General features: G+C 52.4%; 1 protein-coding gene across 1 annotated transcript in view; it reads right to left on the reverse strand.

The window, feature by feature from the left end:
* MAPK4 (mitogen-activated protein kinase 4) overlaps positions 1-26,667 on the reverse strand; it is a 46,115-nt gene extending 19,448 nt beyond the window's left edge. Inside the window, exons 1-2 of the mRNA XM_075077219.1 lie at positions 26,577-26,667; positions 3,892-5,319 (exon numbers count right to left, since the gene is read on the reverse strand). Coding sequence (XP_074933320.1) covers positions 3,892-4,437 — 546 coding nt within the window. The 5' untranslated portion in view covers positions 4,438-5,319; positions 26,577-26,667. The remainder of the gene's footprint in view (positions 1-3,891; positions 5,320-26,576) is intronic.
* Positions 26,668-27,707: the final 1,040 nt, after the last annotated feature.

Consider the following 27,707-nt stretch of genomic DNA (forward strand, 5'->3'; position numbering starts at 1 on the left):
AAAAAGAGTAGTAAGAAGGAAGAGAAAAGAGCCTGCGTGGCTGGATGGTGAGAGCATCGGGGAAGAGGCAGGGTGACAGAGAGAGGGGGATGCACAGGATCATCTCCCAAGGGTCCTCTCCTGCTAGACCTGATATTCTGTGCCCTAAAGAGTACCTGAGCACCCAGGGAGCTTAAAAGTGTGTTTATTTGAGACAGGGCTAAAGTTTAAGCTGTCGGGTCTAAGCAGCCCATGAAGGTGCAGACCCAGATCTAGACATGACCTTGGCAGCTTGAAATTCATCTCGTTCGCTACTGGCAGGTTTCAGATGAACAGCTGCCCCCACACTGCTCTTACCACATGGAGGAAGGGACCCGAGCAGCAAACGCTGGCCAAATGGTGGGAAAAACACAGGTGAAGCTGCTCTGCGTCAAAGCTGGTGAAGGCCAGCACCCTGCTGTGGTCCAGGGCATCTCCCAGAGAAGAGCTCTCCCTTTCCCACCAAATTATCCTAATTTAATGGTTGCTTGCTGCAAGTCATGTAAACAAGGCACAGTGCAAGTAAGAACTATTATTTAGGTGGAATATGTGTTTCTAACCTGTGTTTAAAACTCTGCTCAGAATCTACTGCAGTTATTATTCACCATTTTAACACTCAGCAGGATGGTTTGGGATTTGAGAAACATCAGATCAGAAGAGCTGTGACCCTTTAGATGGATGACAACACACAACCTGCAATTGTTCATGTTAGCAGACCCCAGCCATCAATCTAAGCATGTTCCAGACACAAAACATCATAAAGGCGAAAAAAAAATCCAAGCATTTAAGACAACCCTTCCTCACTGCAAAGGCTTGCAAGCAAAGTATTACTCTAGAGCTGTAGCTCTGCGCTGCCTTCAGAGGTTTGGATCTACTGGGTCTTTTCAGCAATTAATTACCCAGGGAGGAGGATTTCATCTGCTTTTGGGCAGCGCTGCGTTAGCACCTGCTGGCAGCACCAAAAATTCGGGGTGAAAGGATCCCCGTTCTGCTCAGTGCCCGTCGGTGGTGGGGTGGAGGCTCAGCAGCTTCAGACACAGTGATGCTCCAGTCTGCGCCCTCTTGCTGGTGCTCTTTGCGAGAGCACAGACCGAGGAGCTTATAAATCTGCACAAGCCCCTAAGGAAAGCAGAGGCTGAAAGAGAAATACAGAAGGGAACTGATTTTTCTGAGTCATCTGAGAAGATCTGGAAATCAAAGGCAGGACTGACCCAAGCCCTCCTGTTGTAGCTCTGCCTTTGCAGTGCCCGTCACCCAGCTTCAGCAAACACAGTCCTCCCCATCACCAGAACTTACAAATAACTGGCATTATTCGTGGTGCTGGATGCTCACCACAGCGCTGCTATTTACGGCTCTGCTCTAGAGCAGTATCCAGGTCTCTCTGCTTTTTTTTTCTTGCACTGATGCTCCAGCCTCCCACTCCTGGGAGGAATTGGAGGCTGCTCATGCAATGGCATCTTGCAAAGTTATGTCCTACCATGAAGCCACAGCCCTGGCCACCCTCCTGATGGCACCTTCCCGCTGCACTGGCTGTCATTAAGGCAATGGAAAATTGCTTAGAAATAACAATAATTCTGCAGCAGATGCATACAGGTGACCCCTACCCTGATCCTGCAGCCTCTGACAAGATGACGCTCCTTAAATCAGTGATTTTCTGCGTTCATGTAGCACTGCTTTGCTTGCAGGGGTTTTCTCCAGGAGTTACTCTCCCCCTTGAGAGAAGCTTCTGAATGCACCTGACTTTGAATAAAAACCCAAAACAGCCCAAACCACTCACTTAAAACGGCTCTTCCTGAGCTGGGTAATAACGACCTCATGAGGGAGGGAGCACAGGAAGGGGAGGCAGCAGCCACAAGGACTCTGCGCTCACTCCCCAGTGTCCCTTGCAACCTTATTCCTTTTCCCCAGGCTCTGTTTCTCCCCAGACACCAGACTCGAAACCAGAATAAATCAGGGCTCAGCTTCAGGATCACGAGATGGTCTTTGCGCTGTCCTTCTTCCTCTCCCCTTCCCTGCCTCCCTGCACAAAGCAACAGTGCCCAAATCAGAGCCGCGCTGGGCAGAAACCCACCGGTAAACGCAGAGTATTTAAATCTCGGCACAGGCTCAGCAGCAGGTCCATGGGGGACACTGAACGCTTCCACGAGGGACACTGAACTCGTCCACACAAACATCCAGCTCAAGAAAATAGATTTTACCTTACAATACTAAATAGGAACTTTAACCAGGAGCTGGCTGCAGACTGCATCACGTCCACTGGCGCAGAGCACGCGATACTTTGCTTTCTCCCTGGACCACGTGGATCCGTGAGCTGATGAAGCCTCCGCCACGCCGCTCAAAACCTCCAGCCTGCACGGCAACCTGCATTAAACATCTGCGACTCCCTTCAAAATCCATTAGCACCAGGACTGTGTGTTACAGAGACTTCTCACCCATTTTTGCCTTGCCTCCCTTCCTCCCACACTGCCTGCCCGCTCTCAGCACCGCCACTGCTCCCACCTTGAGCTGCTCCACCAGCAAAGCCGCCACGAGCTGCTCCCAGCTCCAACCTCCCTTTCACCAGGGCACAGAGGAGCCCCAGGGCAGCCCGGGTCCCTTCCCAGCCCCTGTCCCAAGGGAGAGCAACACATCCAGGGCTACCCCACCGGCAGGGTTTCGCTGCAAGAGACTGCCACACCAAATTACGTTTGCTAGAGAAAAAACGCAGCTCTTTTAATAGCTGCATTTGTGCTTGAGTATAGAACTGTTTCCAGTACCTGCAATTATTTTGCAGGGTTTGGCAGATGCCTGGCAGACCCTTCCGGGAGGAGCCCACAGCCTGTGGCTCACTAGTTGCTTGTTAGAAAGTGCCCCTTCAGGGGAGTTTCAGCCCTCCTTGGGCAGAGAGAAAATGGTGACAGCAGCAGGAGAGGAAAACTGAGTCAGTCCCAAAGACCCCCCCAAGGAGGGGATGGATTTCCCCTACTTAAGGGCAGGTATTTGTTTTCCTGCATTTTGCTTCATTCTTCCTTTCCTTCCCTTCTCCACCCCAGCCAGACTGCTGCGAGAAGGCATGCACGGACCAACGGACGGGATCGCAGGGGATGCCCAGGCTGGAGGGCCCAGGGGGATTCCCTGCCCCAAGCAGGGCAGCGGTGGGGCACACCAGGCTGACCCGGGCTGCACCCAGCCACTCACACATATTATTGCATTATAATACAGTATTTAGGTAGAAACAGCAAAAGAAATTTGTGTTATTTGGATCTCTACCTCAGATGAAAGAATATGACTGTATCTCAAAGACCCATCCCTCTTTCCCTACAATTAAGTGAGCACAATTCAGGCAGAGTTGGGTTTTTAAGAAGCGGGTTGGCACAGAAGTGAGGACAAAGACAAACAAAGTGGCTGCGGACGAGCCAGGTCCCATTTCCACGTGGTTCTGCTGCGAGCACGAATGGCAGCTCATGTTTTATAAAAGCAGCAAAGCAAGAAACAGAAACTTTAGTCATTTAAGTAAAGCGAGCAAACCCACATCTCCTGCAGTCCATTGCTGGGATGGAATAAAATATATATTTGATATATATAAGCAATAAAGGACACTTGAAGCCTTCCTGTGTCCTGCTCACTGCTTTGTGGCTGGAAAACCCCAGGTCATGCTTGGCAGATCTCAACCCATGGGCTTTGCCCAAGAAATGCATCCTGGCTCAGGGCAGGGAGGGCAACCACCACCAGCGACCGCCCCAGCAGCCCTTAGAGCTGCCCGAACAGCTTCAAGGACCGGTTTCTCCTGAGAAGATCTACCGACTGCTTCACCCCACATGCGTTCAACGCCTACCCGTGCCAGCCAGCAGCTCGACGAGAGAGCACCGGCCTCAGCGACTCGGCATCGCCTACCTTGTGCGAGTAATGCTGATCCACGATTCTGGCCAGCCCGAAGTCACCGATCTTCAGCACCAGGTCTTCCGTGCTGATGAAAATATTGGCCGGCTTGAGGTCGCGGTGGAGGACGTTGGCCGAGTGGATGTACTTCAGGCCCCGCAGCAGCTGGTACATGAAGAGCTTGGCGTGCTCCTCGGCGAGCTTCCCCTGCTCCAGCAGCCGCGCCAGGTCTGTCTCCATGTACTCCTGGACAATGTACACCATGTTAAACTTGAAAAAATCCCCGCGCAGGTTGGTCCCCTTTGGCCCCAACACCTCATACACCTTCACGATGTTATCGTGGTCCAGGCGGCGGATGATTTTGATCTCGCGGAAAGCGTGCTTCATGCTCCGCGCATCACCGATGGTGATCTTCTTCACCGCCACTTTGCGGCAGCTCTTGCTGTCGAGGGCTGATAGCACCAGCCCGTTGGCCCCAAAGCCCAAGGGGCGAAAATTAATGAAGCGACAGCCCAGGTCGTACCCGTACATGCTGGCGATACAGTCGCACTTCTCTGCCATCGCGGGCTCCGTCCTCTTTCAGCTTCTTCCTCTTCGTCACTTGAAAAGCTGGGAGAGTTCAAGGGCTTCCAGATCGCAAATGTGGTTTGAAATCAAGCGCCTCATTATTACTTACAGCTGCTTGGGGCGGTCTCGCTCTGAGCCCATCACTTCGAGATGATACGCAGATGCAGGGACAATAGATGCGAGCACACAGACACACACACAAATAAAATGTTTTAAACTGTGTGAGAAATCCAGGGGTAGAAGAGGCTTTCCAAGCAGTGTGGATAAACGCTGCCCAGAGATCTCTAGCAAGTCAAAAAGGCTATTTTTCTTGACGCTAACAGATCAGTGCTGCTACATTTTTCAGCCACCTTCTTGTTTTCCTTCTCCGATGGCCCCAAGACGATGACGACGCGTGGGGCTGGCGGTGCAGCCAGATGCCGGGCCCCGTGTCCCCGGTGTCTCAGTGCCGGCGCAGCTGGCCAGCCCCACCGTGGGGCAGAGCCCAGAGCAGCCCCATGGCCCCTCCAGTGTCCCAAACCCTCCCTGCCCACAAGTTTTGACTGTGTTTTCTCCACCAGCGAGGCGCATCCAGGCACTGGCCAGGCTCCCCAGCGGTCAGCAAAGCTTCGCCCTTCTCGTCGCTCCCTTTTCCGTGCGGGCAGACCCCATCTTCCCCATCAGCGGACAGAAATCTCGACAGCAGCAAATATTTTGCAGACCAAAACTCACTTTCTGTCTTCAGTGCAGCAAGTTTCCACGTTTGCAGTTCCAACACCTTCCCCCTGTATGCCTTTTGTCGGTGAAGCCAAGTGCCGTCCGATCCTTACAGCTTGCTGGAGGAGTTCCCTGTGCTGCGCTGCCCTGGTTATCCCTCAGCAGGTCTCAGTCCCACTCCTGGAAGAAAAAAAGGAGATGGATTCATTTGATACCAGCACTACCTACGCCCTGCCTATGTAATGGCTTGCTGAAGGTCAACCATGAGCAAAACTGTGACCTTTTTGAGACTGATTAATTATCCCGTCCAAAAGCATGCATCATTACTAGCGTTTTTCAGATGGTTAATTTTTCCTTTTCAATTTGTAACACACAGAAAACGGTAACTCTTCCTTTCCCCTTTGTTGGTTTTTTTTTTTTCATTTTCATCTGTCTGAAAACGTTACAGAGCCATTTGCAGAAGGTGAAGGTTGTACAGTGCAATACGCCTCCGACTGTCCATTTAAACCACAAGGAATGCAAGGTAGCTGCCTGCAAGGGTATGAACCCTCCCTGCCAAGCAGCTCAGAGCAGATACAGCCACAGTTTTTCAGCTTATAAAGCCCAAAATTGCTCAGGCAAACGAGGCGGTGCCACCCTGGCCGGTTTTGCAAAGAGCGATAAAAACCAGCTGCAAGGGTGGGACTGCCCCTGAATTCGGGGTCCCACAGCAAACCTTGGCAGCAGCCTGGGGATGCTGCTGGCTCCGTCCCTGCGGTTGCGGGAGCTGCCAACCCCTTCCCTCACGCAGCAAAACCATTTTAGTGCGTTTATAAAGAGAAATGCTCCGGCATTGCTCAGCCTGGGGCACACAAGCAGCTAACACAGCTTGTTTCTCCTTTCTTTCCGGGGGAAGGAAAGCATCTTCATTGAGATGGATGAGCCCTGTCGTCAGCCACGGGGATTTGCCATCCGTCAGCAGCGCCTGTGACCGCAGCTCAGGCGCCCGTCTCCGCCGAGGGCCGCTCGGCACAGGCAGGCGGCCCGTTGCTTCTCCGGCAGCTTTCCTGGTGACGAACGCAGGGGTGGGAAGACCCGGTGGGAAAACAGGAGCTGATTTCATCTCTCGCCTTGTCCTTCGGAAGGAGGCGCTCGGCACTCAGGTGCCATAAAAACACTTCCCCGGCTGTCCAAGTTTAGCACTACTCCCTTCCGAGGCATAAGCCAGCCCGCAGCCTCCCAGCTTTGCTCTTCTCCTCAAGCAGGACATGCTTTCACAGACCTAAGAACTCCTCCATCCAAACACGTGCTACAAGGTGTCTATAGGGTCCTATGGTCCTCTTTGAAAGTATAGCTGAATAGATAAATATATATATAAAACCACACGGATGATAGAATTTAAATTGTGGGATTTTTCACTCCCTGTTAATACAAAAAGACTTTATGACACCCTTTGCATTAAGAAGCTGGAACAAACAAATGTGGGCCCAACGCAAGCAAGGTGAGGAAGAGCAGCGATTTGCGGCGTCTCAGGAGCATAACCCCATGTTTCAAAGCCTCTCTGTGCCAACACATGCTCCCCTGATCAATGGAGGAATCTCTTATCAAGACGCACCGGCTTTTAAAGAGAAGAAAAGCAGCAGAGGAACCTGCTGGCACCATGGGAGACCCCTCAGCCACCTGCCAGCAGTGGCGTAACAGGCAAATACCAACGTCTGCTGGGGACGAGGATGCAGATTTAACGAGAGGCATGGACGATCCCGATATTTGGGGGATTTTCCTGACAAAATGTCATTTTCCAGTGGCAGGTCACCACGCAGGGATGGCCATGGGCAAGGAACCACCTCTTGCAGATGTTCCAGTTAGGAAAAGGTGGCTCGAAACACAAGTTTTCTACATTAAACAGTGGGATTTTTCACCTGCAATTAATTTGTTTAGAAACAGAATTGAACAAAAGGCACGAAGTGTTAAGGAAATGAATGGGGATTTTTTTTCCAGATCGTCAGCTCATCGAAGCTTCCGACCTACCACATCTCCCTGCCAATCTGTAAGAACCACGTAGACACTAGTCCCAGTGCTGCAGAGGGAAGGAAAGAAATAAAATTACCCTGGATCTGCTCCCGTTGTGTTCTCCATGCCAGATTAATGCCTCTGTTATAGCCCTTAATCACCAGAGCTGCTCCATTAACCCAGCAGTGGATTCACAGCCTGGTCCTTCACCCTGCACTCCCCAAGCATCACCAGCGGTACCCTCCTGCTCTCTGGCAGAGGTTACCCTGAGTAACGATAGGGAGAACATCGAATGCTGAGCTTTGTTTTGGTTTGCAACCATCAATCATTAAAGGAAGAGAACTGTAACGCTTCAGGAGCGGCTATTTGAAGCGGGATCTAGTTAATGGTTAAAATCAAGACATATGGACCATATGACGGCAGAGGAGGATGTAGGCAGGGCAGGGATACCCTCCGAAGAGCATCTGCCAGCAGTTACCAAGCAGATTGGCAAACACTGCTTGCTCCTGTAGTTGGAAGCAAAAATAATTACAGCCTCTCTTCAATTCAGCAATTATCTTGTGCTGGCTTTTGCACGCAAGGACTGAGCGGAGAAAGTCGCTCTCGCTACTAGGAAACGGGGCAAAGCAGAAAAGTGCCTTGGTCCATAGTCACAGGCAGGGAAAAAAGGGATGAGAAACAAGGAGTGAAGGGGAAAAGGAAGGTAAATAAATCCTGAGGCTCTGCAAGGACAGCAGGAAAGAGCACCCTGTGTGGGAAGGTTACCCCGGCGTCACAACCCAGCTGCACGGCCGTGGAAAGGGAGCACCCGTTGCTTAAACCCCAAGAAGGCAGTGAGGGGGTCTGAGGGCCACGGGAAGGTTTAAGAACAGGTTGGGACCTGATGAGCAACCAGGGGGCTGCAGCAAAACTGGAGCTTTTCCACTTGTGGTGACTAACCTGAGTTTCCTAAGCCTGCGCGGAAGACCTCAGTCTCTGCACGGGTCTCCTGGATGTCTGAAGAGGAAAAAAAAACAACGAAGAAAAGTAGGAAAAATTTCCTACTGGCAAAGGGAACTCTGTGAAATAGTTCTTGGGACAATATGCTTCAACAAGTTGCCACGCTGGGGTTGAGATCCATCTCCGTACCTCATCTCTCAGCCCCACCACCCAGAACCCACCGCATTTCTCAGCTTTTTGGCACTATGAGACAAACCCCACAGGGTTTGCTGAGACCAGGTGGGGCTGGATGGGGCACGGTGCTAGCTCCCACGCTGAGCTTCTTGGCTTAGTCTAGATGCAATGGAAGGAAACCAAGTTTTGTCTCGTCAGCTTAATTATTAATAATCACTACAGTTCTAGAAGCACTGAAAGAGAAAATGAGATGCATAAGACTGAAAGGGAAGAAAGAGCCCTATTTCATCTCACGAGCAAAGCCATGGCCTTCGCGGTGCTCCTGGCTACATCTCAGTCCCCAGCTGAGTGATGACCCTGCAGCACCTTCCGCAATTAGGGGGGCTGCGGTAGAATCAACCCTAAAAGGATGACCCTGAAGGGTGGCAAGCGGTGCTCCTGTCCTCGCTCTCGTGGCTGAGTCCTTCTCGCTGAACCATCCAGGGAAAAGCTGCTGGTGATTATGGGGAGATGCACCGTGGCCAAAGGACCAGCAGGCGACACGCTCCCACGGGACTGACCGCCATCTCCGTTTGTCCTTCTTACCTCTGCCTCCTCCAACCAAGAGGACAGCGAAGCTAAAGGATCAGGACCAGCCAGAAATGCTACAGGAGTTATTTTTCCAGTGCTCTCCATTATCCAAACCAGACACTGCTTCTGGCCGGTTATTTCATTAGAAGCCCTGAAGAACTGAAGCCAAGCGTGCACGCAGCCGGGGTGCGGCTCCCGAGTTATCTGAGCAGCTGATGCCTGGAAACCGCAGCCGGGGAACAACCACCTGACTATTTAAATGTGCATTTCCAACAAAGGGCTGGATCCTGGGGCAGTACTGCAGCTAACTAAGGGGGAGTTTCGGGATGCCGGCCTCATCATCAGCAATCCCATTTTTCCTTCTCTTCTTAGTTCTCCAAGTCTATTGTAATGAAATAGTCTTCTTTCAGCGGCCTAATGAAAATAGCTTCCGAGACCAACAGCAGTCATAAAACCAGCAGCGATGCTATTTGGCTGCAGATGATGGAAAACATGGTCTATTTTCATGAAACTACGAACAAGAGTCCCAGGGGTTTTTCAGCTGATGAGGCCAGGATCTGCCACCCACTGGAAAAGCCAAATTCAATGGGAGCTTCAGGGCAAACTCGCCCTGAATACGGCCAACAAACAGGTCCTGAAGCACGACAGAGGGTCAGGAGCAGAGAGCGATAAATCTTGCAGTTACACTGAGACAACGGGCAAGGAGAATACATCGGACTTGTTTGTATCAGTGGCGTCACCCCAATCTTTTGTTCATGTGCTCGACAGAGGGTTCTGCTGGGGTGCTGGAAGATGGTAAAACACAAAGGGACAACAGCTTTAAGGGATTTGAGTGCTAACTTTATCCCCATCTCCTCTCCCACCTCCTATCTATCCTAGTTTTAAAGCTAAGAAAGCTTTGTGATACTTGCAGAAAGCATATACCAAAAATTTTCTCTGCTGGAAAATTCTCCCGGTCTGCAGACCATAAATCCTGTCGATTTAACCAATATCTGTGAGGTCAAAGACATCGTTCAAAGCTGCAGCTCGGCCAGAGGGAAGGGTCAGGAGCTCCCGCGATGCCCTGCAGAGCCCACACTCCCACCAGCCTGCCCTCCAGTCTCCTGGGCACGGAGAGGTGGCCGAGGAAGGGATGCAGTTGTTTATACAGAGAATTTTGCAAATAAATTCCCAAAAAACGTTGTGCATATAAGAATAATGCAGGAAGTGTAGAGACGTGCTCCCTCTTTATGAACACTGAACGTATTTAACAGTTTCAATTTACCTCTCGCTCGCTTTTTCACTGGGGGTAGCATACCTGTTCCACTCTTTGCACAGCATATCACCCCTGAGGATCGGGACCTCTTGCGCCATGCAACGCAAGGATGAGGGAATTAAGAAATTGCCTTTTATTCTTCCATTCTTTCTCTCTCTCCCCCATACCACTTTGTGCAAGGAAAGCACCTGTCCTCGCGTTGCTGCTGCGATTTGCGCTGACCTTTCTGCTCCCCTCACTCCTCCGAAGGCTCGGGGGGCTCTGGGTGCCCTCGCACAGGTTCCCCGCTGCTGGCTCCCAGCCGGCTCCCAGCATTTCCCAGCGCAAGACCTGACCGCGAGGCTGTGATGAGCTTTTCCTTTTCACCGAATCCGCTCCAAGCGGCAGCAATCTCTAGCTGGATGAATTCATTAAAGCTCAAGTGTCATAACAAGATGTCTGTTATTAACAGAGCACCACAGGTGCTAATTAAAGGAGGATAACAGCAATCTCTCACTTGAACACCTTGTAAAGGGCCGGATCCTGCAAACCATTACATCTCGACAGCCTTTTCGACTGGGCCCAAGATTAAACACTGTGCTGCAGAGCAGGAGGGGTCTGGCAGGGGCTGTGTTCATTGCACGGGCTTAGCTTATTGCTTCCTGTATCGGGTAGATCTGGCAGAAGCACGATGAAATTCATTTTTTTGTTCCCTCTCTTCGCCCCAGCATCCCTCCCCCCTTCACCGAAAGCCCTTCAAATGTCCTTTATCTCTGCCTCACCGCTCCCCGTGCCGCAGCAGCAGCATCCCCGCTGCGCACGGCGGAGGCCATCTCCGACCCGGAGGAGCCGAGCAGCAGAGACCCCGTGGCGGAGGGTGCAGCGGACTGAGACCAGGGAGTTTGGTGCCTGCCGCTCCTGTGCTGGACTTGCATGTCTTTAGGAAATCTCTCCAAGCTTTAGTCACAGTAACAGAGTTACTGAAGCAGAGGGAAATACGGGCAAGTCTCCTGTAGCTCTATGGCTCCCAGGCCAGCAACTGCTTCAAGGCTGAAACTTAATTAGTCCTTCCCATCAATAAACACAGGCTCCTGGTGCTCAGTTCTGCAGGAACATCATGCAGAGAGCCCAGGGGAGGGTCACTCAAGGCTTAATGCAGGTAAAGGCAATGCTTCTGCTCTTGTCTTGGCAAACAGCCTCTTCCCTTCCCTCCTACAGGATCTGTTTCCCTGCTTCAGAACCTCCCGCACCTCCCAGGAGTATGAGGTTTCTATCACAGAGCTGGGGGGCCTCGTGCCCTGCCCCTCCTCAGGCCCTCCACGCGCCCCGATGCCCACAGGCTGTGCTCTGCACCAGCCCCACACTGGGCACCCCGGGAGAAGCAAGCACACCAGGAGACCAGATCTAGCAGATGGGATCCCAGTGAAACAGGAAAACAGGGGGCAAGAGCCCGCCCCAACAAAACCAGTCTGACCTGAGAGGAACAAGCTGCTCCCCAAACCTCATGACGAAGACAGCCAGCAACAGGAACAGTTCAGCCTTTGAAGGATGCTGAAGGACAGGCGATGCTCTCATGCTGTGTGTCCTCAGCTACCTCGGTGCTGGGGTCTCCACCAGAGACACCCCACCCTGGTACCCCAGGAAGCATCACGAGCCTGCGCACAGACACTGGCAAGCACTTGGACCTGTCTGAAAGCACGCCGCAAAGTCAGAGGGCTGCTGTTGTGAGCTCCTCTGAGTGAAGCTCTTGCTAATTGTCACCGGCAGAGTCTTCCCCGCGGGCAGAATCAGACCCTTTTACGCCAGAGCTGCTTACAGCAAAGAGTCAGAGATTACTAGAGTCAAATCGATGAGCGCACTCCGGGTTTCTGAACACGGGTTTTCTCCTCCCAGCTTCATCAGAGCTGCCGATGCGTGGCACATCAGGTACCCCGGGTAATCTGAAGTAACCTGTTTTTGGTGAAGAGTGTTTCTCCTTTGGGATCCATCACGCCCCGACAACCCCGCTCAGGAGTGGATCATATACCTATTTCCCCCCAAGATAGTATTTATTAGATGCCTTAAATACCAGGATCCAAACAGAAACCTATTGGGAAGGAGATGAGCAGAGTTGCCACCAGCAAAAGGCCAGAAGGCTCTGCCCCAGAAGGAAGGTGAAATCTTCATGAGCCTTGGGGGAAAAGCTGGAGGGAGAAGGCAAAACCAAAGGGAAGGAGCATAAAAATGACCCCAGAGTCTTGACACACACACACACACACAATTTCCCCATGCACACCACTGTACCATAAGCAAGCGGAGCGGCATCACTCAGCACTGCAAAGCCACCTCAGCCACCCAAACCTCTCATAGGAAAACAGGAATTTTCCTCCTTAACAGCTAGGGCACTTGTGGCAAGGCCAAATTACACTCAGAAAAAAAGAAAAAAAAAAAATCAGACAACGCTCATTAGTTCACAGAAAGAACAGAAAACAATGAAGAATTGCTGAACTCACAGAGATTTTAAGCAGTGCGGGAAAGCCACCCAGCTGCCCCTGGCCAGACAGCCGGTTTTGGTAAATCAGCCGTGGCAGGGGGCCACGAGTGGCAGAACACAGGCGAGACGTGGGGAAAGGTCTCGTTTCCCAGCGGGACCCAGCGCACGAAACCGCTCTGGGCTGGGCGGTCTGCGGCCAGACAGCAACCAGACAGTGCCTCAAACAAACACGGTTCAGTAGATGTGCCCCGCAGCCAACCCACCCTCTCCCACCAGCCTAAATACATTTGTTTGACATGGTATTAAGCTGGAAAGGCCCAGCTCCACCTCTATGAATGCATGCGCCTCTGTCAAGCTGTCCATGAGACAGACAGACATACATCACAGCCGGTGTATTTTGCTGCTCCTGTAACCTCCATCCTGCTCCCTCTTCAGCCCTAGTCCCACCAGCCGTGGTTTTCATGCCGCACAGGCTTTTAATGGCTGACAACACATTGATTTAAAACCAGCAGAATTATTTCCGTTACCTAAATAAAGCTATTCCTAGAATGGATGACTCAGAAGCCTCTCCCCTAGCCATAAATCAGAGCAGAAATGCGATACCTCAACGGGGCAAATCACTTTGCCCTTTTGGTTTGGCACCTACAGTTTTTTCTTCTAAAAAAGAGATGAGAAGGTCCGCTCTCTGCCGGCACATCGTCGGAGAGCTGGGCCTCTGCTCCCCAGGACACCGCGGGTCAGGACTTCGCCTGTGTTATCACTGGAGGGGCTGGACCAAGATAAGCAAAAGCACGATGGTTATTAAAAAAAAAAAAAGTAAAAAAAAATATAGAAACAGTCCTAGAGGTTTTTTTTTTTAGTATGACTGAGGAGCCTGCACCAGGAATTTGCCCCAAAGGAGGTACACGCAGGATGTGCCAGGAGGCAGAGAGATGGCAGAGCGACTCCTTCGACTCGCCCCTACCCTCCATGGGCCCCAAGAGGTACCTCTGCAAGCAGAGAGCCCGATGTCCTCTCAAAACACTGCGCTGGGATCTCGCAAAAGTGCTTGTGCTTGTGTCTCTCAGAGTCAGTCTGTAACCTCCCTCTTAATCCCTCTGTTCACTGACTAATCTCACCCAGTTTATTTTGGGGGACGGGGCTAGACCGCTTGCAGATCTACATGCTCAGCTTGGGAAAACATTGAAGCCAGGCTTTAGGGAGAGGCAAAAAAACCTGCATTTGTCTGCAGAAACTGCTTTGTAAAAGGTTTCCACCCCCACTCCTCCCACTGCAGTCCCGCAGCGATGGCCCCACACTGCTGCAGCCCCAACACACCTACAGGAGAGATGCTCCCCCAGCGCCTGAGGGAGGAAAGGGGGTAAAACTATGTGGTGCGGAGATTTCCCCAGCACCCCAGTCAGAAACACCCCCCCGATGCTCCTCTCCTCCCAGGCAGCGCCACCGGGGGCTTGGGGAAGCCGTACCTCTAGCCGCGCGCTCTTGCATCCATCGTCCTCGAGAAGAGCAAGCGATCGGAGACATCCACCTACAAACAACCCTCTGGGAGGGCGACGGCAGCCTTCGCCCAACCAATGCTCCCCTGAGGCGTCGGGGCTGCCGGACAGAGGGGCACGGCCAGGCTGAGTGCACAGAGAACATGAACCTGTAACCCATCATAAACAGCACGGGCTGTTCAAACCTCAAGGAGAATTAATCATACACCCAGGAGACCGTCCAGATGTGGTATTTCACCATAAGCTCTGTGATATTTGGCCACAGTTGAAGAGCCAATCCTTGATCCAAGTGCACGGGGGTTTAGGCAGCAACGTGTCCTGAAGGATGCTCCTCTTGAAGGGCAGGTCTGAGCCGTGTTTCAAGCCCAAACTGCTTCTCTGCTCCTACAGACGCAAGCTCTCGCTCATGGTCATGTTTCCGAGGTGCACACCTCTGCCCCGCGTTATCTCCCAGCACAGTCGAAAGGGCAGTCCCCCGCAGCCTGACCCACACATCCAGCCCATCTGCCTGGGGAGCAAGGCAGGTCCTTCCCAACGATGAGGACTTGGCATCCCAAACTTCAGCCCTTCCCTTGGTCTGACTCCCTAAAGAGCAAGGTGACAAGGTCCCATAGCTGCAAACAGATGTTGGAGACCAGGAATCCCACACTTACAGCTTCACATGGCAAAGCTTCCCCTCTTCTACTCTAGGGAAAAGGTCTCTGTTGTTTTAATGCTTCCCAGTCTCATGATTTTGGGAGACGGCGGTGTGTAGTCATAAAATGCCAGCAGCCGGCAAGCTGAAAGCCAGTGGCAGTGGAAGAAATGTGCCAGCATCATCAAAAATAATGTGGGAGATTTTCCAGAGACTTAAAACAAAGATGTTGTAAATCCTGGTCCTAAAACAGCCCAAGCAAAACCAAAACACATTCCCGGTGACATCCAAATAATAGATGGAGAATAAAAGGCTTTGCTGGACCACTGCTAAAACTTGCTCTCAGTATAAACACCTACTACTATAATGAGATTACGTGGATTAACTGTGTTTTAAGGGAATGTCAATGAACTGGACAGCCTTTCTAGGCAGGGTTTTTAGTGCTACGCAGAATAATACCGGAAAGACACCAAAGCAGGCAGCTATTTTCAGAAAGCATTCCTCTAAATAACCTAGGTGGAGAGAGATTGCAAGGCAACAGAGGTGCGTTAACGCAGGCGGTAGCTGAATGAATGAGTGTTGCAGAGAAAACCAGATTCATCCCTGCTTTCTCTTGGCCATGTTACACAAGAAATTAATTCAGCCAGACCCGAGCCTGCATTCCTCCAATGCTGTGTTGTGAAATGGACTCAAATGCTGCGCTCTTGCTCAGAAACCCCAGCGCTCACATACTCGCTCTCATTTTCTCCTAACTATCCTCAGGATTTAAAAGAAACTCTCAGAGAATATGGGTTTTTTTCATTGCTTTTTGACCCTGGAGCTTACTCCTGCAAAACACCCAGCAACTTCAAAATAAGCCGGACACTGCACTGTCCGAAGCCCTTTACTCTTCTTTTCTAGGACAGATCTAAGCTGGAGCCCTGGGGACTGAAGCCTGGACATTTTGCTCCCCATGTTCTATCTGGTGGCATCTCTGCGCCTTCTCTCTCTTTGTGACTCGACCAAGGCCTGCGAATAAAACCCAATTAGGGATTAAGCATCAGAGCAGCACAGCAGAAGGACAGCCACTACCCCAGGCAGCTCACAGCCTGGGATCTTTAGCTCCCACCCTGGTGAAGTGACAAAAATAACCCATTAAAAAAGGCACTTTAATTGCCTTGCCAGCGTTTCACACAAACTCCAGCTAATGCTTGAGGTTAAAAATGAATTAAGCCTTAAATAACAAATTTCCTTCCATATCTCCCACTTTTACCCTTAAGTTTTAATAGGGTCGCGGTGAGGGGGGCAACAGATCCAGTCAGTCCTCCAGCTCTTGTACCCAGCTCCGCTGAAACAAGGCCCAGACTTGGTGCTGCTGGCTTTGCTCCACCACGGGCTGCCATTGCAGGCACCCAGTCTGTTTGACAGAATCACAGAATCATTAAGGTTGGAAAAGACCTCTAGGATCATCAAGGCCAACCCCCAACCCAACACCCCCAGGCCTCCTAAACCATGGCCCCAAGGGCCACGGCTGCACGTCCTTTGAACCCCCCCAGGGACGGTGACTCCCCCACCTCTCTGGGCAGCCTGTGCCAGGGCCTGACCGCTCTGGCAGGGAAGGCATTTCCCCTCATCTCCAACCTAAACCTCCCCTGGCGCAGCTTGAGGCCGTTCCCTCTCGCCCTGTCCCTAGTGACTTGGGAGCAGAGACCAGCCCCCCCCTCACTCCAGCCCCTCTCAGGCAGCTGCAGAGAGCGAGAAGGGCTCCCCTCAGCCCCCTCTTCTCCAGGCTAAACCCCCCCAGCTCCCTCAGCCGCCCCCCAGCACACTTGTGCTCCAGACCCTGCCCCAGCCCCGCTGCCCTTCTCTGGACACGCTCCAGCCCCTCCAGGGCCTTCTTGTCCCGAGGGGCCCAAACCTGAGCCCAGCATTCGAGGTGGGGCCTCGCCAGTGCCGAGCACAGGGGCCCCATCCCTGCCCTGGGCACACTGCTGGCTCACATTCAGCTCGTTTTAGGACACAGCGCCCAGGCTGCTGCCTAGATTGCAATTAGAACAGTTACTAAGTCCATATACTTCATGCCAGAAGTGGTCTTAACCAGGATGAGAAAAATGAGAGGGTGCCACCATGCACTATGGTCATCCAGAGCCCTGGGAAGACGTGCTCCATCACACGCTGGGCTCATGCTTCACAGACATTGCCCAGCACTTCATGTCCGTGTATTCAGAAGGAGAAATGTTCCACCACCACATTTTTGTTGGAAAAAAGATGCAAACAGGAGGTGAATATATGTAGCAATGCCCAAACAGAACGTCACAGGAGTGGAAGCAGAGTGGTGTCTGCCTCCTGCCTGGCTATGGCTGCCTGCTACGTGAGGATCACCCGAACTGGGCACAATCCGGCTCCCCATTGAGACCTGGGTGCCCCAAAGGGAGGAGGGAGCGAGACAGCAGCTCCATGGCAAAACTGGGAGGCTGCTGAAGGTTTGGGCTGGTTTGCTCTGTTTTCAAATGTGATGTTTAAATGCAGGGTTAGAGCATCAGCCTGCCCCACGCTTTGCTGAGGGCAATGCGATTGAGGTCCTCTGCTCCTGCTCGGGCTCTGGACCGCCAGTGCCCAGCATTCAGCCAAAGATCGCTCTTGAAACATCCCTTTTCCTCTGCGTAGGGCTGTAAAAGAGTGATCAGGATGGAGCAATTTCTCAGCCTCAATCCATGCCTTCACTTTTGGCTCCAGTGGGCAGTAAGATACCCATTTTGCAAAAGGAATCATGCCAAGAAAACCTGGCTGAGTGGTTGGGTTTGCAAGTCTCAAGTCTCAGAGATTTACCCTTTTTTCCATTTCAATATCTATTGCTCGAAAAATGCTTCTGTTTCTGAAGCATGTTGCAGATCTTACAGTACTTTGCGGGGATAAAGGAAAGCTAACAAACATATTATGGCAATAAAGATTACTTTTTCTCTCTGAATAGTAGCAGGCACATGAGATTTATTCAGATAAAAAAGACCAGTGTAGGAGATGAGCTTGTATTTCAGGATGTAAACCTAAATCGTGGGGAGATTTCGAGACTCCATGGAAACCTGCATCCGCATCCCCAGTGGGGGATGTCCTGTGTTAAAAGCAGCATCCCCATACCCTTCCCAGGGTCAGCAGGGCTGTCTGCCCTCCTCAGCCTCGCGGCACTGGTGAAATGAAAGGGCTGAGATGATCAAAAGTACTAACCCGCGCTCCTCCGCAAGCAAAAAAGGAGATTTCCAAACTTTGCCGTCACATTTTTTCCCTAGCTTTCAGCGACTGCATTAATCCTGCGGCTGCTCCCGGGATCTGCTGAAACACACAACATTTTTCATGTACTGAAAAGATGTTGCGAGTATTATCATTGGCATTTCCTTCAAATTCCCTCCCTTTTTCCAAACCACACACTGCCCATTTTGCTGCGTTCGAAGAGCAGATAGCAATTAGCTTTCCAGCTCAGGAAGATATATATTTTTTTTTCATCCTTAGACCTATCTAACAGACGAGATTGTGGCATTTCTAATGATTTAAGGAGACAAAGACTGTAAAAGCCTTTCCCAAACGCAGAAATGCCTCTGCGCTCTCCAAACACTCAGGATAATGATGCCCTTCAAGTGCCACGGTCAAACTCCTTCCTACCAGCCCGGTTAGCGCCGCTAACAACCCTGCTTGCGCCTCTTCCACCCTCACCCCGTTCAGCAAAGCGCGCTCTGCAGTACTTAAACTTTGTTAATCAGTTGGTATTTACCAGAAATGCGAGGTCGCCTGTGCTGAGCTGCTCTGCCTGCTCACCTGCCTTAACATCAGGGGATGCAGCGATGCAATCGCTAACCCAGGGCAAAACCCGGCGCCGAAGAGGCACGCAGATGGCACGGACGTCTGTCGTGCTTAAAATCAAGCAGGTATTTTGGGAGCGAGTGCGGCCACCTTGTTACTCTCAGAATTTTTGTTTTCTTTTCAAATAAGCAGAACGAGCCTCCATCTAATAACAAGAGTAGGCAGGACTCCTGTGAAGCTGAAACGTGAGACAAGTTGAAGAGTCAGTAATATCAACCGTTGATATTGTTTGGCAAACGTAAAGCCCACCAAGATGCCAGCTGAGATTTCCCTGCCCCTTATTCAAGCGAGAGGGGAGACGACTCAGTGACGACACCATCGGGATCCCTTCACAGCCACCGGTTATGAGTCGAGCTTTGTATTTCTAAGAGCGTCTTGTCAAATTTCCTTCTTTGCCTCTGTTGCCAAAGAACCCAAAATTGACCTCAGGTGTGAAGAAAACAGAAAAAAGAAAAAAGAGAAACTTAGATACGAAATTTCACCTTTGCATTATCTCACTGAAGTTTAGCAAACGGTGGCACACGTGCGCAGGAGCGAGGAACATGTGCCAGCTGTCGTTGCTGGCACAGCTGTATGCACATCTGGCCCCAGTCCTGCAGCATCCCCCTTCAACCCAGCAGCAATGGGAGCAACGAGAGCTGTCCCTTTCCACCCTGCAAGCATTTTTTTTCTGCTTCATGAGACTTCCCGTTTTGGCTCAATCATAAACCCGCTTCCCCGGCAGCTCCCTGGCCACCCATTTCCCGCTCCCTGCCTTCCTTAGCAAGACGACAAGCCTTGCTTACCTTCACAGAAGCAGCAGCAGTCTGCTCCGTGCTTACTGGCTTACAAAAAGCACATAATTATTTCTAATTTATGGCATTTCTGACCACACTCAGCCCAGGAGATATGTGCAAGGAAACCAAGGCTGGCCTGCTCATTTCAGGCTCCGAGGCTGATACAACCTCGACTTAAAAAAAAAAAAGGGAGAAAGCGGAAGTCCCAGAGAGCAAAAGAATTGTCATGCTTAAAAGAAATTATCTGAAATACTCTCCGGGTCAGACTCATTGCTTGTAGAAGAGATGCAAACAAGTCCCAACATTTCAAGCTGCAATATTGACAGAAATGCAAGGAAAATCCTTTCCCCCCCCCCCCCCCTTTCCATTCTCCTTGATCTCATTTTAATTGGAACTGGTCCCAGCTGAATTGGATCCTGAGAAGCCCAGCATCTACCCTCTGTCCTTGAAGTCATTTTAAGCCAGGACCTATTTCCACATCCATGTTGCCAGCCCTGCCACCTCCCAGCAGGCCAGGGTTTAATTTCCCTTTCCCCAAAGGCACTTTCTAATAGTTCAAAACTTTCCGTATTTCACAGGACGGGGCAGGGGGAGTTAATGGAGCACACAGCCCCGGCGAGGGGCCGGGTCCAACCGGTGCTGTGACAGCAGATGTGGCACTGCCAGCCTGGTTTGCTGAGGTACAGAGGATGGAGCATCCCCCCAGATCCTTCGGGAACAGCCCGGGAGGATTTAACGCCGGGTCCCCAGGATGCAGGTGCTGAGCAGCCTGCACGTGCGCGACAGCAGCATGTTTGGGTCCCCTGGGAATTAAAAATGGAACGAGTCACCTCTACACCCTGCAGTCGACCACGACGCAGGCTGCGCCCTGGCTTGTGTCTTGCATCAGACACACTGGAAAACCTCCCAAAGTGGAGGTGAATTGCTGGGAGCGATGGCTGGGACCGGCTTGGAGGCTGCTGGTTCCTTGCCTCCAGCGGACGTGCCTGTCTGCTTGTCCCAGAGCAGCGCTGAGCAGCTCAAACTGGGCAATTCCTCCCCACATCAGCAGTTTACTTTGCAGCAGCGGGATGATATTCTACCTCATTCACAACTGTGATCCAGCCTGGGTTTTCTTCCACCTCCTCCATAAACCCCCAGATCAGGAACACGCGCTTGGGGCTGGGGATACCCCCAGCTCCTTCCAGAGGGACCCACAGCATCGCATCCACAAAAGAGAGAGATGGGAAAGGGGGAAAAACTCCTTCCAGCTCATGCCTCCATAGCTGAAAAGCTGCATTCCCCCTGCCCCATTTTCACTTACATGTAGGAACAAGCCTCTCTCAGGGTCCGGAGATGATCTGCAGCTTCCTTTAGGAAGGGATTTTGGGAAGAGGGCTTAGGAAGCCTCCAAAAGGAAGCAGCCTGTACTCTGAAACATGAAGTTTGATTAGGCTTTTTATCTTAGTTTACATAGCTAATTGTTGCAGGTGTATCAGTTACTATGTAATTAACACCGTTGTAAAATCAGGTGTAGCCAAAAACTGACTTGTGCAAACAATCCAAACAGCTAGGACAGATGGACGCTGATGGATATCGGCCCAGGGAGTTGTTTGGTCTTCCCTGAATCTGGAGGGATTCTAACATGAAGCCGAGACACAGCCAATTCGATTCCCTGAGAGATAATATGGACTCAGAAAGCATCCCATTGCTCAGCCTGGGAGTAAGACAACAGCTTGGGCAGCGGAGGGTAACTTCTCCTCCTCCGCAGGTCATGGCTGGTAAGGAAGGCACTAAGGGTGCAAGAGCAGATGCAAGACTAAGGGCACAAAAGCAGAAAGCAGGTCTCCCACCTGCACGCAGCAGATCCACACTGGGTCCCAGGAGGGGACCACTCTCACCCTGCAGAGTGGCCGTGCAGCTGGAACGATGCACGAGCATCCATGCCGGCGACCTGACAGACAAGCACATACCCGGGCACTGCTTCTCACGCCACTGGGGAATGCTCACATCAGTACACTGGAAAGCTTTTTCCTCGAGTTACCCTGCTCCTTCCCTTCCTCCCAGGAACGCCCCGAGGATAAGCACGCTGAGAGCCATGTAGCACTGGGCTGCTGCAGTGGCGTGGGCTGGCCAGCTTCCTACAGAGATGACTGTTGTGTATAATATAGAAACTGAGCTGCTTGTTCCAAGCACAACCACGCTGGCTGCTTTTTAAAGACAGGCTTAGCTCAGATGTGAAGTGCTGCAGGAACAAGCAGCGCTAATTCCCCCTGCAGCCTCCAAGCCAGGGGATGCTGTTGGCGGTGAGATCTGGGAGCTTGTCCCGCTCCTGACCCAGCCCCATGGGCAGGGAGTGCCCACAAGGTCATCCTGGCACCTTTCAGCAGGGCTGAAATCGGCTCCTGTAAATCCTCGCATGCAACTCTGCCTGGAAAGGCCTCGAAGCAGATCACTGTTAAACCTCGCCCTAGCACGGATCATGGGAAACACGCAGCGGCTTCCCGGTGCCAAGCTTGGAGCTGCACCGGTCGGCATCGCGCCTGCCTGGGAAGCGCAGCTTGTGAGGTCTGAAAGGTGCAGCCATCAGTTAGGAGCGGGGTATGAGGACGTCAGGGCACAAAAGAAGAGATTCGGTGCTTAAATGTGCAAAAATAATTCAAACAGTATGCAGTATGTGATTTTCTTTCACGGTGGCGTCAAAGACACTCGAAGACCATTTGCGAGGCGTTCACAGGCTGTAAGCACCGAATTTTGCTCTCTCCTATGCGTTCAGTCGCACCGGTACAAGGAGGACGACATCTTGCCACTACTCATCACATACATACACCCAGAGAGGCAAATAAAAGTACCACAATGCAAACAACTAATGAATAATCAATACCAGACCTAAGGAGCACACCGATAAGTGTTTCGGATGAAAAGCCGCTGGCGGCACGCGGAATAGCTCAGGCTTCAGAGTTTATTGCCCACGGAGCAGCAGCAGAGCTACGCGACAAGGACAAAGCCAAAATGAATTGCATGTCTAAGACAAGTCCTCTTCCATTATAGCTTCTTTCCATTTCTGTGCTAGTCACAGAAGCAATGAGCCCAAAACAATGGCAGCAGTGTCTAAATTTAAAAGGGCAAATTTTACAAAGCTGGAAGCAGTTGCTAGCATCGCTGAGAGTATGGGAGTCGTTTAAAGCATCTACCAAAGACCCCAAAAAGTTACAAATCCAGAAAAGCAGCGAGAGTTAAATCAGGCAAAAATCATTCTGGCAAAAATGAGATGTGGAAAACGCATGGAAACGTGGTCTGTGTGAAAGGCACAGAAAAGGAAGAGGAAAAAGAAACGGCACTGAGAAAGAAACGTGCAGGGTCGGTGATGGATGAGGACATCTAATGGAATCCATTACATCTGAACAGCCAACAGAATTAATTGTAAAGTACGGGCCTTTTTAAGCATGTTAAGAACAGAGAATTAGATACCTGCTGGATTCACTATTAGGTACCACCAGTAAAATTGGAAGAGAGTACTGCACTGCCGATGGGATGCTGGGGATGGGATAAAACAGTTACCAAAGAGGACGAGAGAAACTCTGTCTACAGCTTAACCACGTGCGCCCCGTCGTGCAAAAGCAGGGTCTTTCCCAACAACCTCCTGTATAACCGGCCTTAAAATCCCTTAATGACACAAATTTCAGTATTGCCGAACATCTGCTAAAACAAAGCGCTTTAAGATCAACGGGTGAAATGCAGAGAAACTTTGTGTAGTTGCAGTATTTGAAGAAAGAACGGAAGGCAAAAGGCAGGAGCAGCAGGCAACATGGGGTCGGCTCCAGCTAGAGCAGCGGGACAGAAACTTCAGGTAAATACATGAACTGGAGACTTAAAAATACAATTCCAATCACCCAGCTGAGTTTCTTGGAATTAGGTCTATTTAAAAGACTTATATTTTTCTTTGACAGCCAACAGGGCTGCATGACGCAGGCAACTGCCTCAACTCAGCGCTTGCCCAAATTTCTCCAAACCCCAGAATGTTTTGAGGATAAATCTCACACCAGGTGAAATGAAAACCACACACATTAGGTGTGCACCTGCACAGCCCCAAGCGTGGCTGTCGATGGGGCGAGAGCAGGGAGGAAAGCCAGCACCCAAACACGGTCCTCAGGGATTATTGTCACTGCTAGGTCTCATCTGTGATTCCTTCTGGGGGATTATATTAAATATAAACCTGTAACACACACACAAAAAAGCAGTAACTAACGGGTGGTTGGTCAATGACTCAGTTGCATGGAGAACCAAATCACCTCGGTGATGGTCACAGTCCAACAGACCATGTTTTTGTGCGGCAAAGTAATACAGGAGGCCACAAAAGGGATCTCTACCCGAGCCAGGAAGGTATTTGGGATGAGCGTGGGGATTCTCTTCCACGTATGCTATCACAGCAAAGCCAGAGCAAAAGGAGGTAGTCCTTGAAGGTGTGATGGGAAATAGTCCAGTAGAAGTTGGAAAGCAAGCTCGCACCAACACACAGCATTGCCAAGGTCACGCTGCATCCAAACTGGCACCTGAACAATGCAGTCACACCAGCAAAGTCCTAAGGGTGGCCTCAAAAACCATACGGGATGGAGCAGGAGCCTTTCGGCGTGAGGTTGTAGCACCTGAAATACTTCAGCCTCCTGAGGAGCAGGTGAAGAGGTGACCCGATCCCTGCAGACAAGGAGCTGGGAGCGACGAGTCACCTTTGTGACAAAGGCACAACAACATCCCCCTCTCTGCAAGTCAGAGCTAGATAAGCTCGACCTTGAAATGAGATAGCATCTCCCCAGAGCGAGAGCAATTAAATGTTGGCACAAGGTATGGGAGGAAGGGGTGTGTATGGTGGGGTCACCATTGCTTAGAGCCATTAAAATAAAATTAACAGGCTGGTTTTTAACCCAGCCTTCTATGTCTGCAGGAGGATGAGCTGCAAACACTTCCCTGCAGTTGCATTTCTGCAACACCTCCCAGCTGGGGCCATGGAAAGTTTCAGAAGCATTATTTATGCCTCAAAAAAGGCCTGAGTGATAGGAGAACAGCAGGATCATGCTAAAAAAAGAAAGATCAAGGCAAAAGGACTAAAAACCAAGGTTTGCAAGCGTTGGGTGAGATTCACCTCCCTTAAATTTAGACCCCTCAAACTCAGATATCCAAGCCAGAACCAGCACCCTGCAAGGCATTTCCCCGCCCTGCCTCTGATAGTTACCGCAGGGTGAAACGAACCCCGTCCGGGAGGTGCCTCTCCCCTCCTTTTTGTGGGGGGCAGCTCAGACTAGACGCTTCTAGATGCCCAAGCTAGGATAAATGAATCACATCCACCAGAAGAGCCTCAAATGCGAGCGAGCTGCCTCACGCCGCCTGGAAAATGGAGAGGTAATTTTGGCTCGTAATGCCAATTCCGGCGATTTTGCCTTGCTGAGTTGCCCAGCACCCAGGACGCAGGAAAAGCCAGTCCAGCACGTGGAGGGAGGTCTTCATGTCTCTCTTCTAGGTATAAAGAAGAGACAAGCAGAGATCATCTGCGTAAAGCATTCAACCTGGTGAGCCTGAGGTTGGCAGAGGTGCTCACAGTTCCTCATCCTCCTTTCTGAACATGGGTTGTTTGACTGGGATTTCAGACCTTGTCGGTCCTCACTAACAGTCTGGGCTCAGCTTAGCAAGGGAAAGGACTGCGGTGAGCCCGACTTCTCAGCTTTGGCTCCAAGGCCAGGCAGAGGCTCACAGTAGTGCTTCTCCCAAGCACAGGGAAATCGATGGTACGTGGGTTATTGCATCCCTCTATGCTCTCCTCTTTTGCAGGGAGGGAGGAATGCTGATATTCACCTGCTGTGTATGAGATTTATCCTCAAAATATTACATGCAACTCCAGCCCTGGCTCCTGCTATATCCTCACTACAGTCCTGGTCTCCCTTTCCCTGTAATCATTCGCACACACACCTCTACGGGGCTTCCCTGTCACCTTCAACCTGATCATAGCATGGATGTCTGTCCATCTGAAAGGAGGAAAGTGCAAATCTGAGTCTCAGTTGCACCCCTTGAGCATATCCAAGGTGGTGAAAAAGATGTCAGTGTCCCCAGGCCTCGTTCTGCAGGGGAGGGAAAAGCACTCTGTGTTTCCTGGGAAGATCCCAGCACTAGGTAGGATTCAATGTGCCTAATTAACAGCGAGGAGCAAGCGACACAGAGCTGAATGCAGGGACCAAAACCCCTCTCAGCAGTATCCCAGCATTATGTCTCCAAAACCAAGCGAGCTGCTTCGTCAAGAGAAACCCTCGATGCTTCACATCACCTCCTCTGGCCACGACACCCCCCCAAGCACACAGGCGCGAGACAGACTCGAGGAACAGGTAGCAGAAATACCCAAACACCTCCAACACACAGAGAAAGCTGAGCTCTGGGTGCACACCGCACCCCGGGGGGACCCCTCTCCCCTAACCCACCCCACATGTCAGGGCTGGGCAAAGCGCTGTGTGGGGACGGGTCGCGGTTTTTCCCCCCCTTTTTGGTACTCACGCTACACCAGCTCACGCTGAATCTTCCCGAGGTGCCGTGTCTCCCGGCACGGCAGCCAGAGGCGCCTTCGCCGCGCATCGAGGGCGTTTGATGCCATTAAAGCCTGGACCATCGCCACCTGCCATCTCCAGCGCACGCTCTCAGACCCGAGAAGTAAATAAATAAGACTGAGAACAAACGCAGCCTTTGCTTTGGAGAGGGGGAGAAGCAGGTTTTCCTCTCCGGACAGTGGGAAGGGTGCTGGGAACCTGCTGGGCATGCTGATACCAGCTCGGCTGTGCACAGGTTTAGCTGTGGAAGCCCAAAATCTATACGTATATATACATAAAGCACGTATATACACATAGAGCACGTATAAAAGGGGGGAGAAGCAAATGCATATATACTCACTCGCCCTCCCGGGCAGCAAACGGGCGCTGCGGGGGTCTCAGCGGTTCGCAGCCCCCGTTCCAAGGAGGGGGTCTCCGGCAGGCCCGGCGGCGGGGCCGTGCCGGGCTGAGCCCCGGGGAAGGGCGAGGCGGCACCGGCACCGACACCGGCACCGGCACCGGCGGGCGCTTCCAGGGACGGTTCGCCGGGCGGGTCCCGGCTGGCTCCCCGCTGCCGGCCCCGAGGTCCGGTCCCGCACAGGATGGCAAGCAGCGAGGCACCCCGGCAGCGAAGCCGCCCCCCCTCCCCCGGCCGCCTCACCCCGCAGCCCGTCGCTTCGGATCCCCTCACCGGCGGCCCCCGGCCGGCTCAGCCCGCAGCACCGGGGAGGCGCGGGGGGAGCGGGAGCAGCGCCCGGGCGGGGCGCGGCACTTACCGGGGGCCGCTCCGCACCGCACCGCTCGGCTCCGCACCGCTCACCCCACGGCCCGGCCCGGCGCACCGGCACCGCGCGCCCGCCCCCGCCGCTGACGTCACCCACCGGCCTCAGCCGCCGCGCGAGGGCCACCTGCCGGGGGAGGGGCGGGAGAGGGGAGGGGGCGATCCCCGGTGAGGGGATCCGGTCGGTCACACGCACACACACCCCGGGGCTACCACCGGCCGTCACCGGGATCCAGTGTCACCACCACCACCACGGCCCGGCCAGCCCCTGTGAGGAGCCGCCTGGGAGGATCTGGTTGTACCCCTACGCTCCCGCCACAGTCCTTGTGAGATGCTGCCTGAGGGGATCTGGTGTCCATCTACCCCCACGGCGCCACAGTCCTTGTGAGGAACCACCTGAGGGGATCTGGTGTCCGTGTCCGTCCGTGTCCTCCCCCTTCCCCACCATAGTCCCTGTGAGGAGCCGCCTGAGGGGGTCTGGTGTCCGTCTTTCCTCCACTCCCGTCCCAGTCCCTGTTAGGAGCCACCTGAGGGTATCTGGTGTCCGTGTCCATCCTCCGTCCACCCCCTGCCATAGTCCCTGTGAGGAGCCGCAGTCCCCGTGAGGAGGCACCTGAGGGGGTCTGGGCCCTGTGTGTGTGTCCCTGCTCCCGCCATAGTCCCTGGGAGGAGCTGCCTGAGGAGGATCTGGTGGCCCACCCTGCCCCACCATACTCCCTGTGAGGAGCCACCACGGGGGGATCCCACCGGGACCCCCACCTTAAGGTGTCCCTTGCAGCGGGGACAGACACCTGAAGTGAACCCCCTCGCTCCAAACACCGAGACAATCCTGGCTGGGCTACCTGCCCTTTCCCCCCCATAGCCAACCTGTAGTTACTCACCCATATTACCGCGTAGATTTCCAGGTCTGCACCAAGCCAGCAACCCCACAGCCTGTAAGACCCCAGGGAGCCCTGGAGCATGGCAGCGTCCTTGTGTCTGTCCACTCCTGAGGTCTGTCCTTGCCAAAGCGGGGCCTTTCTGAGGAGAAAGATGTCACGGATTTTGGCTAGTGCCCCATGGGGCTGAGTTCTTTCCACCCCTGGACGGCATGACCCGCGGATCAGCCTTAATGGAAAAAAAAAGT

This window comes from Phalacrocorax aristotelis, chromosome W, assembly GCF_949628215.1.
Source record: "Phalacrocorax aristotelis chromosome W, bGulAri2.1, whole genome shotgun sequence".
In the NCBI taxonomy this organism is placed as follows: Eukaryota; Metazoa; Chordata; class Aves; order Suliformes; family Phalacrocoracidae; genus Phalacrocorax; species Phalacrocorax aristotelis.